Source organism: Panthera pardus, unplaced genomic scaffold (genome assembly GCF_024362965.1).
Source record: "Panthera pardus isolate Hobbes unplaced genomic scaffold, ASM2436296v1 HiC_scaffold_24, whole genome shotgun sequence".
In the NCBI taxonomy this organism is placed as follows: Eukaryota; Metazoa; Chordata; class Mammalia; order Carnivora; family Felidae; genus Panthera; species Panthera pardus.
This window is the reverse complement of record NW_026526810.1, coordinates 128,459,310-128,475,965: the sequence shown is the minus strand read 5'-3', so window position 1 is coordinate 128,475,965 and position 16,656 is coordinate 128,459,310. Positions and strand designations below refer to the sequence as shown.

Below are 16,656 nucleotides of genomic sequence, written 5' to 3'. Positions count from 1 at the left end.
ACGCGGGGCTCAAACTGTGAGATCATGAGCTGAGCTGAAGTCAGATGTTCAACCGACTGAGCCACCCAGGCGCCCCGAAGGTGAGGTTTCAAAGTGTGGGCAAATGGGAGGAGAGCTGTGCCATGAACAAAATGAAAGAACTAGTGGGAGGACTGCTGGGATACAGGATAATGACCTGTCTGTTTACTACTCATGGCCACGGGCCGCAAGGCTCATGTGATTCATCAACACACACACACACACACACACACACACACACACACACACACACAAACTTAGTGAAGTGACAAATTACATTTCTCTCTATGTTTTTGTTCCCAAGGCTCGATCTGGTTGCAGTTCTGCTTTGAGCATTTTGTTGAGATACACAATTTGCTCATTTGACTTCCACTGATGTTCACCCCTAAGCACATGGCTCATGTTGCAGCCATGTAATACTCCGTCTCTAGCATAAATATTGTGTTTAGGAATGTGGTATGATATGTACCAGATAATATAACTGGACAAAAACTCAAAATATCAGAAAGTGACATTTTCTCTCTGCCTCCTCCAGCCACCAACCCTTATAAAAAACTTGTGGGATTACAAACGTCAGAGACAGATAAGGCTATGCTCTCTGGCCATTAGCAGGATTGGCTCATGTAAACATTCTGACTGGGAAAAAATAAACTAGTCTAACCACTTCCTCTCCAATGTCTGTACAGCAAAAAACAAGCTCTAAGGGTCCTAATGTCTACAAACTTGCATTGACTTTTGACCTATTTAATATGGAGCAAGCCTATATGCCTCTTGATATTTAGGAAATACCCAAACTAACCTCCTGCTAAGATCCTGAGGGACCAAGGAGGGTAGAAGCCAGGACGCACTGAGTACTCTGACCCTGGGTGGACACCTCTCCCAGTGCTATCCTTGGGGCTAATGGCCTGTATGAGGCAATCAAGGGGAATAGTGAGGTTGGGTTTAGAAGGGTTTTTGCTATTAGCCCATTTACAAAACACGTGACTGTATCATTCTAAAATATATCCGCAAAGGCCCTTCAGGTTTGTGACTTAAGAATCACATGACTGAAGTCTTCAAGTTAAATCTCATTATTATTGATAGCATTATATAAGCCAGCAGTCATCCTATTTCAGGAATGCTAATTTGACTTACTGAATAACACTCATTTCAGTTCTCTTTTCCTAGTGGCTCCCACAAAGCTGTCAGTAGGAATTAGATGTAATTTATTCTGGGTTGTGTAATGTCATAATAAAGTTGGTTGGATTTTTTTTTCCTCTGCAGAAACAATATCCAGAAAATGGAAGGACAATAAAAAAAAAAATAGGTTGCTTTCCACCAAAATAAAAGTGATACATTTCCTTTTATCTCGGTTTATGCTACAGGATAAATGAAGACTTTCTGCTCAGTTAGACTGTATTCATTTCACTCCATGTTTGTTCTAGCCCTCAAAACTAAAATTAGTTGTAAAACTTTCTCTTTCAGCAAAGATGGAGTAACAAAGACCAGATTTTACCCTCTTGCCTAGAACGAGTAAAATTCCAGATGGAGTGTATGAAACAATGGTTTTCAGACACTGGGCATCAGCAATGTAGCACAGTGATCCCCGAGGGAGAGGAAACAAGGTAAGCCCTACAATATCTTAGCTAACTGCTAGAAAGCTTGCCAGCAGTAGCACAGGAGGAGGGACCTGGGAAGAGCCTAACTATCTTCCTGAGTTGAGATGGAGCTGTGAGTCCAGGGAGGTCAAGGTGTGTAGTCTGTCAGGCAGAATACTGCAGAGGAGAAGAGCTTCACAGAAAGAGAGCACGAGAGAGAACTCTGAAGATGCATAAAGGGTCCCCCTTGAGTCTTCAGCTAAATACTGACCAGTGCACACATGTAAGAAAAACTACCCGAGGCTGAAGAAAAACAACCCCAGGAGATTAGAGAGGTGATCACATGGCACCAGCAACAGTTTGTGTTCCCACAAGCTGGTGACAGTAGACAATTCTTACATTTAATAGAACATCAGGTAGAATACTTAGAAGGTTAGTCCCTTAATAGTGAAGAAACATTAGCTCTAGACAAAATGCAGCTCTGATCACCTGGCAAGGCTTACAAGCAAGTTTCAAAAGGAAAATAACTATTTCTAAATAATTTAACTATAACACAGAATACAGCTCAAAAATATTTATAGGGATACAAAAATATCCAGCACTCAAGAAAGTCAAATTCAAAATGTCAAGAATGTAATAAAAAAAATACCAGGCATACAAAGAAGCAGGAAAAGGTGACCTATAATGAGAATAAAAATCAATCAATTGGAAAAGACCCCAAATGATACAGGTAACAGAATTAATAGAGAAGGACATTAGAACAGTTATTATAACTACATTCAATAGGGTCAAGAAACTAGAGGAAATATTGAGTGTGTCAAGTAGAGGCAAAGAAGGAAATATTTGAAGAAACAATAGCTGATACTTTTCCAAATATAAAGAACACTATAAATCCACAGATGCAAGAAGTTCAACAAACCCAAGCACAAGAAACACGAAGAAAACTACACTAAGGTGTTTCACCATCAAATTGCTTAACAATAATGGTAGAGAGAAAATCTTAGAAGAGACTAAACAACAACAACAACAACAAAACCATATATTACATACAGGAGAAAAAAAGATTAGAATAATACAGATTTCTTGTTGGAAACAATGGAAGCAAGAAGACTGGAGGAGAAACATCTTTACAGCACTGAAAACAAACAAACCTTTGAACCTAAAATTCACTACCCAGTGAAAATATCTTCCAAAACTGAAGGCAAAATAAAAACATTCTCATACACAAAAGCTGAAGCAATCAGTCACCAGCAGACCTGTGTAAAAAATAGGTTTTGTTTTGTTTTTTTTTAATGTTTATTTATTTTTGAGAGAGACAGAGACAGAATGCAAGTGGGTTAGGGGCAGAGAGAGAGGGAGACACAGAATCCGAAGCAGGCTCCAGGCTCTGAGCTGCCAGCACAGAGCCCAACGCGGGGCTTGAGCTAACGAGCCATGAGATCATGACCTGAGCCAAAGTCAGATGCTCAACCAACTGAACCACCCAGGCGCTTCAGACCTGTGTAAGAAATAGTAAAGGAGGGGCGCCTGGGTGGCTCAGTCGGTTGAGCATCTGACTTTAGCTCAGATCGTGATCTCACAGTTCATGAGTTCAAGCCCTGCATCAGGCTCACTGCTGTCGGCTCAGAGCCTGCTTCAGATCCTCTGTTCTCCTCCCTCTCTGCCCCTCCCCTGCTCGCACTCTCTCAAAAACAAATAAAACATCAAAAAAAAAAATTAAAGAAAGAATAAAGGAAGTCTTTTGAGCAGAAAAAAGATAGAAGTTTAGATCCATAAAAGGAATGAAAAACACTGAAAATGGCAAATATAAATATGGCAATAATAGCAAATATAAGTTAATATTGAAAAAAAGTTTAAGTCTCTTTAAGAGATAATTGTTTAAAGAACAAATAATAACAATGTATGGTTTGTTTTACTTCCACACATGTTTATAACATACACAAAGTGGTATAATATTACTTGAAGGTGGTAAGTCAAAAATGGATACTATAAACTCTAAATCAACCACAAAAAAACCCTAAGACAGGTAGCTAATAAGATAACTAAAAAACACACTTCTACTTCTAAATGACTTGTCGGAAAAGAAGAAATCAAAAGGGAAATGAGAAAGTATTTTGAACGGAATGGAAATGAGAACATATAAAAATTTGGAAGAACGCAGCTAAAGGAAGAAATTCAGTGCATTAAATATTGATGATAGAACAGAGGTTTCTCAAAATAACAACCTTAGCTTCGATCTTAAGAAACTAGAAAAAGAAGAGGAAATTATAGTCAGAGTTTAATCATTATAAATTCAATCCAAAAGAAGGCAAAAGAAAAAAAAAGGAACAAGAAACAAAGAACAGATGGGAATTACAGAAAACAAATGGCAAGGTGATAGATTTAGGCCCCCAAATGGCACAAAACACATTAAATGAAGATGGTTTAAAGACCCCTAATTAAAAGGAAGGGATTGTCAGATTGGATTTTAAAAAAAAACAAAACCCAGCTACATGCTGCCTATAAGAAATATACTTGAAAAATATAAAGACACAAATAGGGTAAAAAGTAAAAGAATGGAAAAAGATATACCATCCTAACACCAGCCAAAAGAAAACTGGACTACCTTTATTAATATCAAAGTATGGTTCACGGCAAAGAATATTAATGAAGATTAAGACAGCCATTTCAAAATTCATTTCATTAAGAAGACATAATAATCCTAAATATTTATGCACTTAATAACAGAGATTCACAACACATGAAGCAAAATTGATAAACCTGAAAAGACAAAGAAATCCATAATTATATATCAATACCACTTTTTCAACAGTTGATAGAATAAGTAGACAGACATATGGAAGACTTGAACAACACTATCAATAAGCTTGAACCAACTGGCATAGGAAACTACCTGACAACAGCAGAGGACATATTCTTTTCTAGTGTACACTGAGCATTTACCAAGAACAACTATATTCTGGGACATAAACAAGTCTCAGTAAGTTTAAGATGACTGGAATTATATACAGTATGTTCTCTGAACACAAATGGAATTAAAAATCCGTGGGCACCTGGGTGGCCCAGTTGGTGAAGCATTCAACTTTGGCTCAGGTTATGACCTTGCCGTTAGTGAGTTCGAGCCCCACGTCGGGCTCTGTGCTGACAGCTCAGAGCCTGGAGCCTGCTTTGAATTTTGTGTCTCCCTCTCTCTCTGACCCTCCCCCGCTTGTGCTCTGTCTCTGTCTCTGTCCCTCTCTCAAAAATAAATAAGCATCAAAAATTTTTAAAATTTGAACTGAATGTAAATGAGAACACAGAATATCGAATGGTGGGATACCGCTAAACCAGTGCTTACAAAGAAATTTATAAAAGACAAAAAAGATATTGTTTATAATAGACAAGAGTGATTAAATCTAAAGTAATCAGAAGAAAGAAAATAATAAATAGAAATGAATAAATAAATAGAAATGAATAAATAGAAGAAAGAAAATAAATAAAAAAACAAAGAGAAAAATCAATGAAAACAACCCCAAAGCCTGGTTACTGTAGTTTGTTAGTCAAAAGCTCACTAAAATTGATATGTCTCTATACAGACTGACAAGAAAAAAGAAAAGAAAAGAAGTCACAAATCCCCAGTGTTAGGAATTAAAGAGGTAGCATAACTACTGATCCTACAGATATTAAAAGTATATTATATCAGGAGACTATAGATGCTGGAGAGGATGTGGAGAAACAGGAACCCTCTTGCACTGTTGGTGGGAATGCAAATTGGTGCAGCCATTCTGGAAAGCAGTGTGGAGGTTCCTCAGAAAATTAAAAATAGACCTACCCTATGACCCAGCAATAGCACTGCTAGGAATTTACCCAAGGGATACAGGAGTACTGATGCATAGGGGCACTTGTACCCTAATGTTTATAGCAGCACTCTCAACAATAGCCAAATTATGGAAAGAGCCTAAATGTCCATCAACTGATGAATGGATAAAGAAAATGTGGTTTATATACACAATGGAATACTACGTGGCAATGAGAAAAAATGAAATATGGCCTTTTGTAGCAACATGGATGGAACTGGAGAGTGTGATGCTAAGTGAAATAAGCCATACAGAGAAAGACAGATACCATATGGTTTCACTCTTATGTGGATCCTGAGAAACGTTAACAGAAACCCATGGGGGAGGGGAAGGAAAAAAAAAAAAAGAGGTTAGAGTGGGAGAGAGGCAAAGCATAAGAGACTGTTAAAAACTGAGAACAAACTGAGGGTTGATGGGGGGTGGGAGGGAGGGCAGGGTGGGTGATGGGTATTGAGGAGGGCACTTTTTGGGATGAGCACTGGGTGTTGTATGGAAACCAATTTGACAGTAAATTTCATATATTAAAAAATAAAAAAAATAAAAATAAAAAAAAGAGTGTATTATAAACAATTTTGTGCCAATAAAACTGACTACTTTGATGAAATGGACAAATTCTTTGACACTACACCAAAGATGACTCAAGAATAAACAGGAAACTTAAATAGCACTATCTATTGAAAAAAATTGAATCCATAATTTAAAACTCTTCTGCAAAGAAAATTTCAAGACCAGGCAGTTCCAATGGTGAATTCTATCAAATATTTAAGTGAAAAATAATAATAAATCTACAAAAACTTTTCCAAGAAACAGAGGAGAGCCAGGAGTTAAGATGGCAGATAAGTAGGGGGACCAGAATTTCCCTTGTCCCTCAAACACAGCTGTACTGAAGTCAGACACTTGGAATACCCAAGAATACAGGCTGTGGAGTGACAGAGAAATCTCTACAGGTGGACAAAGCTTGGTGGGACAGAGGTGCCTATTCACGAATTGGAAGAGAGAAAACGGTGTCATAGGTACAAAGAGGGGGAACCCCTTCTATGGAGAGACAAAAGGAGGTAAAGAGTGGCTGTGGAAGTGTGGTTTTGTGTTTGGACAAGAGAAAAACCTCTCTGGACCATAGACTAAGGAACGAAGAATATAGGGAGAGAGCCAGTTTCTACTTTGCAAACAGGCTTAAGAGCTAAAGACTGGAGTTTTCAGGGGTGCGTGACTTTCCCAGGACTAGAGTGTTGCCGTGTGCATTCGCCTGGCGGGGAGGGAGCCCGCCTCCTCTCCTGGCGGGGAGGGTACCGGAGCGATCTCGGGGGGCACGCTGGGAGAGAGCAGGCCCCTCCCTCGATTACTGTGGGAAGAGGGTGTAGTGACCCCCAATGACAAAAGACCCTGCAGGCAACAGCCAGAGGCCCTTTGTTGGCTGCACAGCATGGAGCTACCCCAGAACTAGGTCCACGGGGTGTGGGGTCCTTTAAGACATCAGGTTTTGAATCCCAGCCAAGTGCCTAGGAGGACACACCAGCTGCCTGAGCTACTCTGTGAGGGCTGCCTGAACAGGGTGGTTTGAGACACCTGGTCTGGGGAGGAGATATTCGGGTGTCACTATTTTTCTCCCCATAATCAACATGGTGGGGCTTCAGGGAACAGCACAGTGGCCCCCAGTGGAGGTGGGACCCTCCTACACCAAACCCCGCCTCTCCATGCCTGGTAACTGTTTATCTACCAGAGTGAGATTGACACTGACCTAACCAGACAGCCTCTCCTCTAGACCATCACAGCCACCCATCCCAGGCACCAACAGACAACTGTCCTGTAGTTTTGAATGTTAGTCTATTTTAAAAAAATTTTTTTTAATTATTTTTTTCCCTCTTTTCCTTCCTTCTCTTCTCTTTTCCCTTCTTTTTCTTTCTACCCTCCTCTTTTCTTTTTTCTTTCCTTTGGAATCAAGCTCATAGTTTCTGATTTGATTTTTGGTCAATTCTTATTTTCTTTCTTTCTTTTGCCTTTCTTTCTTTCTTTCTTTCTTTCTTTCTTTCTTTCTTTCTGTTGTTTTTTTAATGAGGAATGCTTATTCTTTTTACACCTTTTCTGTATCTCCTTCCTCTTTATTTTCCTCTCCCTCTCTCTGGATTAAGTCTTATAGTTTCTCTGATTCTCTGCCTATATTTCCCCCCCATCCCCCTTTCATTTCTCTTCTTATATGGGATAAGGCTCCCCACCGCCCACCACCACTTTGCTTTCCTTTTTTCCAGGGATACTTCAATGAACAAATCAAAGCACACTTGGTGGAAGATCCAAACAATCCACACTACAAGCAGTGGAAGAGAGCAGCCAAAGACAACAGACTGCATGCAACACACTCCAAAAACACTTACTGAAGTGCCTGGCCCTGGACAGTGTGTGACCCCTTCTTAAGATAGTAGTACTTGCAGGTGCAGGACATAAAACAAGCTATTACATCATGTAAATGACAGAAGCCTAGCCAAAATGATGAAGTGGAAGAATTCTCCTCAAAAGAAATTCCAGGAAGAAATGACAGCCAGAGAATCGCCCAAAACAGATATAAACAATATATCTGAACAACAATTTACAAAAATAGTCATAAGACTAATAGCTGGGCTTGAATAAAGCATAGAAGACAGCAGAGAATGTATATTGGTGCATAGATCAGGACATAAGAAGTAGTCATGATGAATTAAGAAATTTTGTAAATGAGATGGAAAATAAACTAGATGCAGTGACAGCAAGGATGGAAGAAACAGAGTAGAGAATAGGTGAAATAGAAGATAAAATTATGAAAAATGATGAAGCTGAAAAAAAGAGGGAACAGAAATTACTAGACCATGAAGGGATAATTAAAGACTACGTGATTCAATGAAATGAAATAATATTATCTGTATCATAGGAGTTCCAGAAGAAGAGGAAGAGAGAGAAAGGGGGAAAAGGTTTATTTGAACAAATTATAGTTGAGAACTTCCCTAATCTGGGGAAGGAAACAAACATCCAAGTCCAGGGGGGCACAGAGAACTCCTTTCAAAATCAACTAAAACAGGTCAACGCCATGACATATCATAGTGAAACTGGAAAAATACAAAGATAAAGAGAATTCTGAAAGCAGCTAGGGACAAATGGGTCTTAACCTACAAGGGTAGACACATAAGGGTAGTAGCAGACCTGTCTATTGAAACTTGGCAGGCCAGAAAGGAGTGGCAGAAAATATTCAAAGTGCTGAACAGGAAAAATATGTAGCCAAGAATCCTTTATCCAGCAAGGCTGTCATGCAGAATAGAAAGAGAGATAAAGAGTTTCCCAGATGAACAAAAACTAAAGGAGTTCATGACCACCAAACCAGCCCTTCAGGAGATCCTAAGGGGGACTCTGTGAGTGAAAAGCAGCAAAGACTACAAAGACCAAAGACATCACCATAAACACAAAACCTACAGATAACGCAATGACACTAAATCCTTATCTTTCAGTAATCACTCTGAATGTAAATGGACTAACTGCCTCAATCAAAAGACATAGCATATCAGAACGGATAAAATAACAAGATGCATCTATACGCTGCCTACAAGAGACTCATTTTAGACCCGGAGACACCTGCAGATTGAAAGCAAGGGGATGGAGAACCATCTATCATGCTACTGGATGTCAAAAGACAGTACAGCCATACTTATATCAGAAAAACTAGATTTTAAAACAAAGACTGTAACAAGAGATGAAGAAGGGCACTATGTCATAATTAACAGGTCTATCCATCAAGAAGAGCTAACAATTGTAAATGTTTATGACCCCAACGTGAAGCAACCAAGTATATAACTCAATCACAAACATAAATAAATGTAGAGATAATAATACCGTGATTGTAGGGGACTTTAATATTCCACTTACAACAATGGACAGATCATCTAGGCAGAAAATCAATAAGGAAACAACAGCTCTGAATGACATATTGGACGAGATGGACTTAACAGATATATTCAGAACTTTTCATCCAAAAGAATACACATTCTTCTTGAGGGCACATGGAACATTCTCCAAAATAGATCACATACTGGTTCACAAAACATCCCTCAACAAATACAAAAGGACTGAGATCATACCATACATATTTTCAGATCACAACACTATGAAACTTGAAATCAACCCCAAGAAAAAATTTGGAAAGCCCCCAAATACATGAAGGTTAAAGAATATCCTACTAAAGAATGAATGGGTCAACCAGGAAATTAAGGAAGAAATTTAAAATATATGCAAACAAATGAAAATGAAAACACGGCAGTCCAAACCCTTTGGGATGCAGCAAAGGCAGTCCTAAGAGGAAAATACACTACAGTCCAGACCTATCTCAAGAAGCAAGAAAGGTCCCAAATACAGAACCTAACCTCACACCTAAAGGAACTAGAAAGACAGCAGCAAAGAAAGCCCAAAGCCAGCAGAAGAAGAAAAATAATAAAGATTAGAGCACAAATAAACAGTATAGAATAAAATAAAAAGCAACCAGTAGAACAGATCAATGAATCTAAGAGCTAATTTTTTGAAAGAATAAGCAAAATTGATAATCCCCTAAGGAGACTTCTCAAAAAGAAAAGAGAGAAGACCCAAACAGATAAAATCATGAATGAAAGAGGAGAGATCACAACCAACACCACAGCAATACAAACAATTATTAGAGAATACTACGAAAAATTATATACCAACAAACTGGACAATTTGGAAGAAATGGACAAATCCCTAGATACTCACACACTACCAAAACTCAAAAGGGAAGAAATAGAAAATTTGAACAGACCCATAACCAGCAAAGAAATTGAATCAGTTATCAAAAATCTCCCAAGAAATAAGAGTCCTGGGCCAGAGGCTTCCCAGAGGAATTCTACCACACATTTAAAGCAAGTTAATACCTATTCTTCTCAAGCTGTTCCAAATAATAGAAACAGAAGGAAAGCTTCCAAATGCATTCTATGAAGCCAACATTATCTTGATTTCCAAACCAGAGACCCCACTAAAAAGGAGAGTTACAGGCCAATACCCCTGATGAAAAATGGGTGCAAAAATTCTCAACAAGGTACTAGCAAATCGAATTAAACAGTATATTAAAGGAATTATTCACCATGATCAAGTGGGATTCATGCCTGAGCTGCAGGGCTGGTTCAATATTTGCAAATCAATCAACATGATACATCACATTAATAGGAGAAAGGATAAGAACCATATGATTCTGTCAATAGATGCAGAAAAAGCATTTGACAAAATACAGCATCGTGTCTTAATATAAACCCTCAAGAAAGTCAGAATAGAAAGAACATACCTTAATGTCATAAAGGCCAGATATGAAAGGCCCACAGCTAATATCATCCTCAATGGGAAAAAACTGAGGGCTTTCCCCCTGAGATCAGGAACACAACAGGGACGTCCACTCTTACCACTGTTGTTTAACATAGTGTTGGAAGTCCTAGCCTTAGTAATCAGACAACAAAATGAAATGAAAGGCATCCAAATTGGCAAAGAATTCAAACTTTCACTTTTCACAAATGACATGATACTCTACATGGGAAACCTGAATGACTCCACCAAAAAACTGCTAGAACTGATACATGAATTCAGCAAAGTCACAGGATATAAAATCGATGTACAGAAATCAGTTGTGTGATATACACCCATAATGAAGGAACAGAAAGAGATACCAGGGAACCAGTCTCATTTACAATTGCACCAAGAACCATAAAATACCTAGGAATAAACCTAAACAAAGAGGTAAAAGATCTGTATGTTGAAAATTACAGAAAGCTTATGAAAGCAATTAAAGAAGACACAAGGAAATGGAAAAATATTTCATGCTCATGGATTGGAAAAACAAATTACCCAAAGCAATGTACATATGCAATGCAATCCCAATCAAAATTGCACCAGCATTCTTTACAGAGCTAGAACAAACAATCCTAAAATTTTTATGGAACCACAAAGGACCCTGAAAAGCCAAAGTAATGTTGAAAAAGTAAACCAAAGCTGGAGGCATCACAATCCCAGACTTTAGCCTGTATTACAATGCTGTAATCATCAAGACAGTATGATATTGGCACAAAAACAGACACATAGACCAACGCAATAGAATAGAGAACCCAGAAATGGAACCACAAACGTATGGCAAACTAATCTTTGACAAAGCAGGAAACAGTATCCAATGGAAAAAAGACAGTCTCTTTAGCAAACAGTGTTGGGAGAACTGGACAGCAACGTGCAGAAGAATGAAACTGGACCACTTTCTTACACCATATGCAAAAATAAATTGAAAATGGATGAAATACCTAAATGTGAGACAGGAAACCATCAAAATCCTAGAAGAGAAAACAGGCAACAACCTCTTTGACCTCAGCCATAGCAACTTCTTATTTGACATGTCTCCAAAGGCAAGGGAAATAAAAGCAAAATTGAACTATTGGGACCTCATCAAGATAAAAAGCTCTGCACAGCAAAGGAAACAGTCAACAAAATTAAAAGGCAACCGACAGAATGGGGGAAGATATGTGCAAATGACACATTGGATAAAGGATTAGTATCAAAAATCTATAAAAAATTTACCAAACTCAACACCCAAAAAAACAAATAATCCAGTGAAGAAATGGGTAGAAGACATGAATAGACACTTCTCCAAAGAAGACATCCAGACGGCAAACAGACACACGAAAAGATGCTCAACACTATTCATCATCAGGGAAATACAAATCAAAACCACAATGAGATACCACCTCACACCTGTCAGAGTGGCTAAAATTAACAACCTAGGAAACAACAGATGTTGGCGAGGCTATGGAGAAAGGGTAACCCTTTTGCACTGTTGGTGGGAGTGCAAACTGGTGCAGCCATTCTGGAAAACAGTGTAGAGGTTCCTCAAAAAATTAAAAATAGAATTACCCTATGACCCAGCAATAGCACTACTAGGAATTTATCCAAAGATATAGGAGTGCTGATTCGTAGGGGACATGTGCCCCAATGTTCATAGCAGTGCTATCAACAATAGCCAAAGTATGGAATGAACCCAAATGTCCATCAACTGATGAATGGATAAAGAAGGTGTGGTATATATACACAATGGAATACTACTCGGTGATGAAAAAGAATGAAAGCTTGACATTTGCAACAATGTGGATGGAAGTTGAGGGTATTATGCTAAGTTAAGTAAGTCAGTCAGAGAAAGACAGATATCACACGTTTTCCTTCACATGTGGAATTTGGGAAACTTAACAGAAGACCATCAGGGAAGGAAAGGAAAAATAAGCTACAAATAGAGAGGGAGGCAAACCAGAAGAGACTCTTAAATACAGAGAACAAACTTAGGGTTAATGGCGGTGGTGGAGGTTGCGGGGGGCGGGGGTGGTGGGAAAATGGGTGATGGGCATTGAGGAGGGCACTTATTGGGATAAGCACCGGGTGTTGTATGTTAGTAATGAATTACGGGAATCTACTCCTGAAGCCAAGACTACACTGTATGTTAGCTAGCTTGACAATAAATTATTAAAGAAAAAAAAACAGAAGAGGAAAGAATACTACCTAAATCATTATATGAGGCCATCATTACCCTGATACCAAAACCAAAAATAGTTATTACAAGAAGAGAAAATTACAATCCAACATCCCTCATGAACATCAATGCAAAAATTATGTTAAAATGTTAGCAAATAGAATTCAGCAAGATATAAAAAGGATAATACACATCACAACCACATATGGCTTGTCCCAGAAATACAAGATTTGTTTAACATTCAAAAATCAATCCATAAAAAAGAATACTCAAATGACCATCTCAATAAATGTAGAAGAAGTATTGGAAAGTCCTGCATTCATTTCTGACAAAATTCCTTAGCAAACCAGGAATAGAAGAGAACCTTACTCAACTTGACAAAGGGTATCTATGAAAAACTGACAGCTAACATTTATATTTAATGAGGAAATACAGATGCTTTCCTACTAGGAAAGCAAGGTTTTTCACTCTCATAACTTCTATTCAACTTGTACTAGAGGATCTAGCCAGAGCAATGTGACAAGGCAAAGAAATAGAAGATAGAAAGACTGGAAAGGAAGAAATAAAACTGCCTTTATTTGCACATGACATAATTGTCTGTACAGAAAAGCTGATGAGATCCACAAAAAAGCTACTAGCACTAATAAATGAGTTTAACAGCTTATAGGTTATAAGGTCAATACAAAATCAGTTATATTTCTAAATACTAGCAATGAACAATCAGAAATTTAAATATAAAAACCCAAAGCACTTATAATACCCTAGGATTATGATAATGTAACGATAAATTTGACAAAATATGCTAATCTTGTATATGGAAAACTACAAAATATTGCTGGAAAAAGTATTTTTTTAAAAAATAGCAAGATAGGGACGCCTGGGTGGCTCAGTCGGTTGAGCATCCGACCTTGGCTCAGGTCATGATCTCACAGTTTGTGGGTTCGAGCCCCGCGTTGGGCTCTGTGCTGACAGCTTGGAGCCTGGAGCCTGCTTCGGATTCTGTGTCTCCCTCCCTCTGCCTCTTCCCCACTCATGCTCTGTCTCTCTCTGTCTCTCAAAAATGAATAAATGTTAAAAAAATTTTTAAAAATGAAAAAAATAGATATACTGTGTTCGTGAATTGGAAGACTCAATATTGTTTAACATCTCAGTTCTCCTTGGGTGAGGCAAAGGTTTTTAAAAATACATTAAGGCATGATCCATAAAAGAAAATTTTGATAAATGGTAGTTCTTCAAAATTAAGACCTTCTGCTCTTCACAGGACACTCTTAAGATAGTGAAAAGACAATTGCAGGGAAAATCTTTGCAAATCACCTATCAGATAAAGGACTTTGCCTTAAAACTCAATTATAACAACAACAACAAATCCAACCCAATATTAAACGCACAAATAATTTTAACAGATACTTCACCAAGCAGACATATGGATGGCAGATAAGCACATGAAAAGCTGTTTAACGTCATCTGTCAATAGGGAAATGCAATTTAAAACCATGATGAGATACCAATACACAATTCTTAGGGTGTCTACAGTGAAAGATTGACTATACTAAGTATTGACAAAGATGTGCAGGAACTGAAATGCTCATACACTGCTGGTGTGAATGTAACAGGGCACAATCACTTGGAAACCAGTTTGTCAATTTCTTGAAAAATTATACACATATCATATGGCTTAGCCATTCTGCTCCTAGGTATTTATTCAATGTGCATGACAGCGTATCTTTACACAAAGACTTGTACATGAATATTCATAGAAGCTTTATTTGTAATAGCCCCAAACTGAAAACAGCCCAGATGTCCATGAACTGATGAATGGAAAAACAAAAGGTGATATATCCATGGGGCGCCAGGGTGGTTCAGTCAGTTAAGTGTCTGACTCTTGATTTTGGCTCGGGTCATGATCTCACAGTTTCATGAGTTCGAGTCCCTGCAGAGCCTGCTTGGGACTCTCTCCCTCTCTCTCTCTGACCCTCCCTTGCTCACACTCTCCCCGTCTCTCTCAAAATAAATAAATAAACTTAAAAAAGTATTTTAAAAAGGTGATATATCCATACAATGGAATACTACTCAGAAAGAAAAAGAAATGATCTACTGATACATGCAACAAAATGGATTAATCTCAATGTTACTCTGAATGAGAGAAGGCAGGAAAAAAGTCTAAGTATTGTATAAATCCATTTATATAAAATTCTAGAAAATGATAAGTAGCCTATGGTGAGGGAAAACAGACCAGTAGTTGGGGCGCCTGGGTGGCTCAGTCGGTTGGGTGTCCAACTTCGGCTCAGGTCATGATCTCACAGTTCGTGGGTTTGAGCCCCACATCAGGCTCTGTGCTGAGAGCTCAGAGCCTGGAGCCTGCTTCAGATTCTGTGTCTCCCTCTCTCCCTGCTCTTCCCCTGCTCACACACTGTCTCTCTCTCTCAAAAATAAATAAAGATAAAAAAAAAAAAAAGAAAGAAAGAAAACAGACCAGTAGCTGCCTGGGGACAGGGATGTAGGATACAGGAGTGGTGGAAAAGAGCAACTAGAAAGAATATGGGAAACCTTTAGGGGTGTGAGGGACATGTTCATTAACTTGATTATGGTGATGTTTTCACGGATATCATCTATGTGAAGACTTACCAAATTGTACATTTTAAATATGTAGAGTTTACTATATATAAATTATACTTCAATGAAGCTGTAAAAAAGAAAATCAGGTATGATCATCTGAGTGTCAGTCAGATCGTTTCTCTCATGGTGTTGACTTTTGCTGTTGACTATCAAACTAGAGAAGCTCTCTCTACCCCATTTGAACCAGCTACCTTGCAGTGTTCAGACAACAGTCAAGTTTTCCCTGAAAATGGGTTGCTTTTCTCCAGCACTGTGTGAGTTAACTTGACAAGTGACCATAATTGAAGAATAGAGACACCCAAGGAGTGAAATTGCAAGTTATAAGGCCCCAAACTGACCCACTTTGTGTGGTGGGGGTGGGGGCGATGGCTGAGACAATGGAATCCAGACATGACAGGTAAACGGGAGTGCTGCAGGTAGAGGAAGGACAAATAAAAAGGCAGGGAGTGAGAAACCCAGTTCTCCTTTACTCTCATTTTTTATCACAGTAGTATGCTTCTGAGGTCCTTGGACAGATAACAAATACTTAAATTACACCCATAGACTAAACAGTGATTTAAAATAGTAATATTAGAAAGGAACTTAATTTATCTGAGAGAAAAGTGATAGCTACCAAGTCAAACAATTAAAGACCATTTGCCTTGGTTTTCTGGCTATCTTGTAAGGTGGGGCATCACCAACCAATTTCTATGACCATAAGGTCATTTTCAGATTGACGTTCCCCAGTAATATTTTAATGACTTGTGTTCACAGGCAATATTGGGCCAACATATTTAATCCAGGTAGACTTGGTTCCAGTGGTAGAACAAGAGCAAAAATAACATGATAACCATTTGGTGAAGGGTTGTCCCATGAGCCTGAGTCCTCCAGTCCCCAACTCTGTCAAAACTAAATCAGTTTCTTTTCCTCTTCGAAGTCACATTCAAAGTAAATCCACATTTGTTTTTAGCAGCAAGAATCAGTCTCATAAAAATCATAAGATTTTCCTACCTTGACAAAAATTGTTGAATTGCACTCTTGCAATGCCTCCATTAAACTAATCACGTGGAGGCACACCATTTCCACCATCTGAAACAACAAACATGAAAATCAG

The 16,656-nt window shown here is 38.4% G+C and overlaps 1 protein-coding gene across 22 annotated transcripts in view; it reads right to left on the bottom strand.

Moving 5' to 3' along the window:
- The window catches only part of UNC79 (unc-79 homolog, NALCN channel complex subunit), a 266,834-nt gene that overhangs the window by 5,409 nt on the left and 244,769 nt on the right, over positions 1-16,656 (bottom strand). For all 22 annotated transcript variants that reach the window (XM_019462133.2, XM_019462137.2, XM_053889744.1 and 19 more), the window contains one exon: positions 16,554-16,631. In XM_019462133.2, coding sequence (XP_019317678.2) covers positions 16,554-16,631 — 78 coding nt within the window. The remainder of the gene's footprint in view (positions 1-16,553; positions 16,632-16,656) is intronic.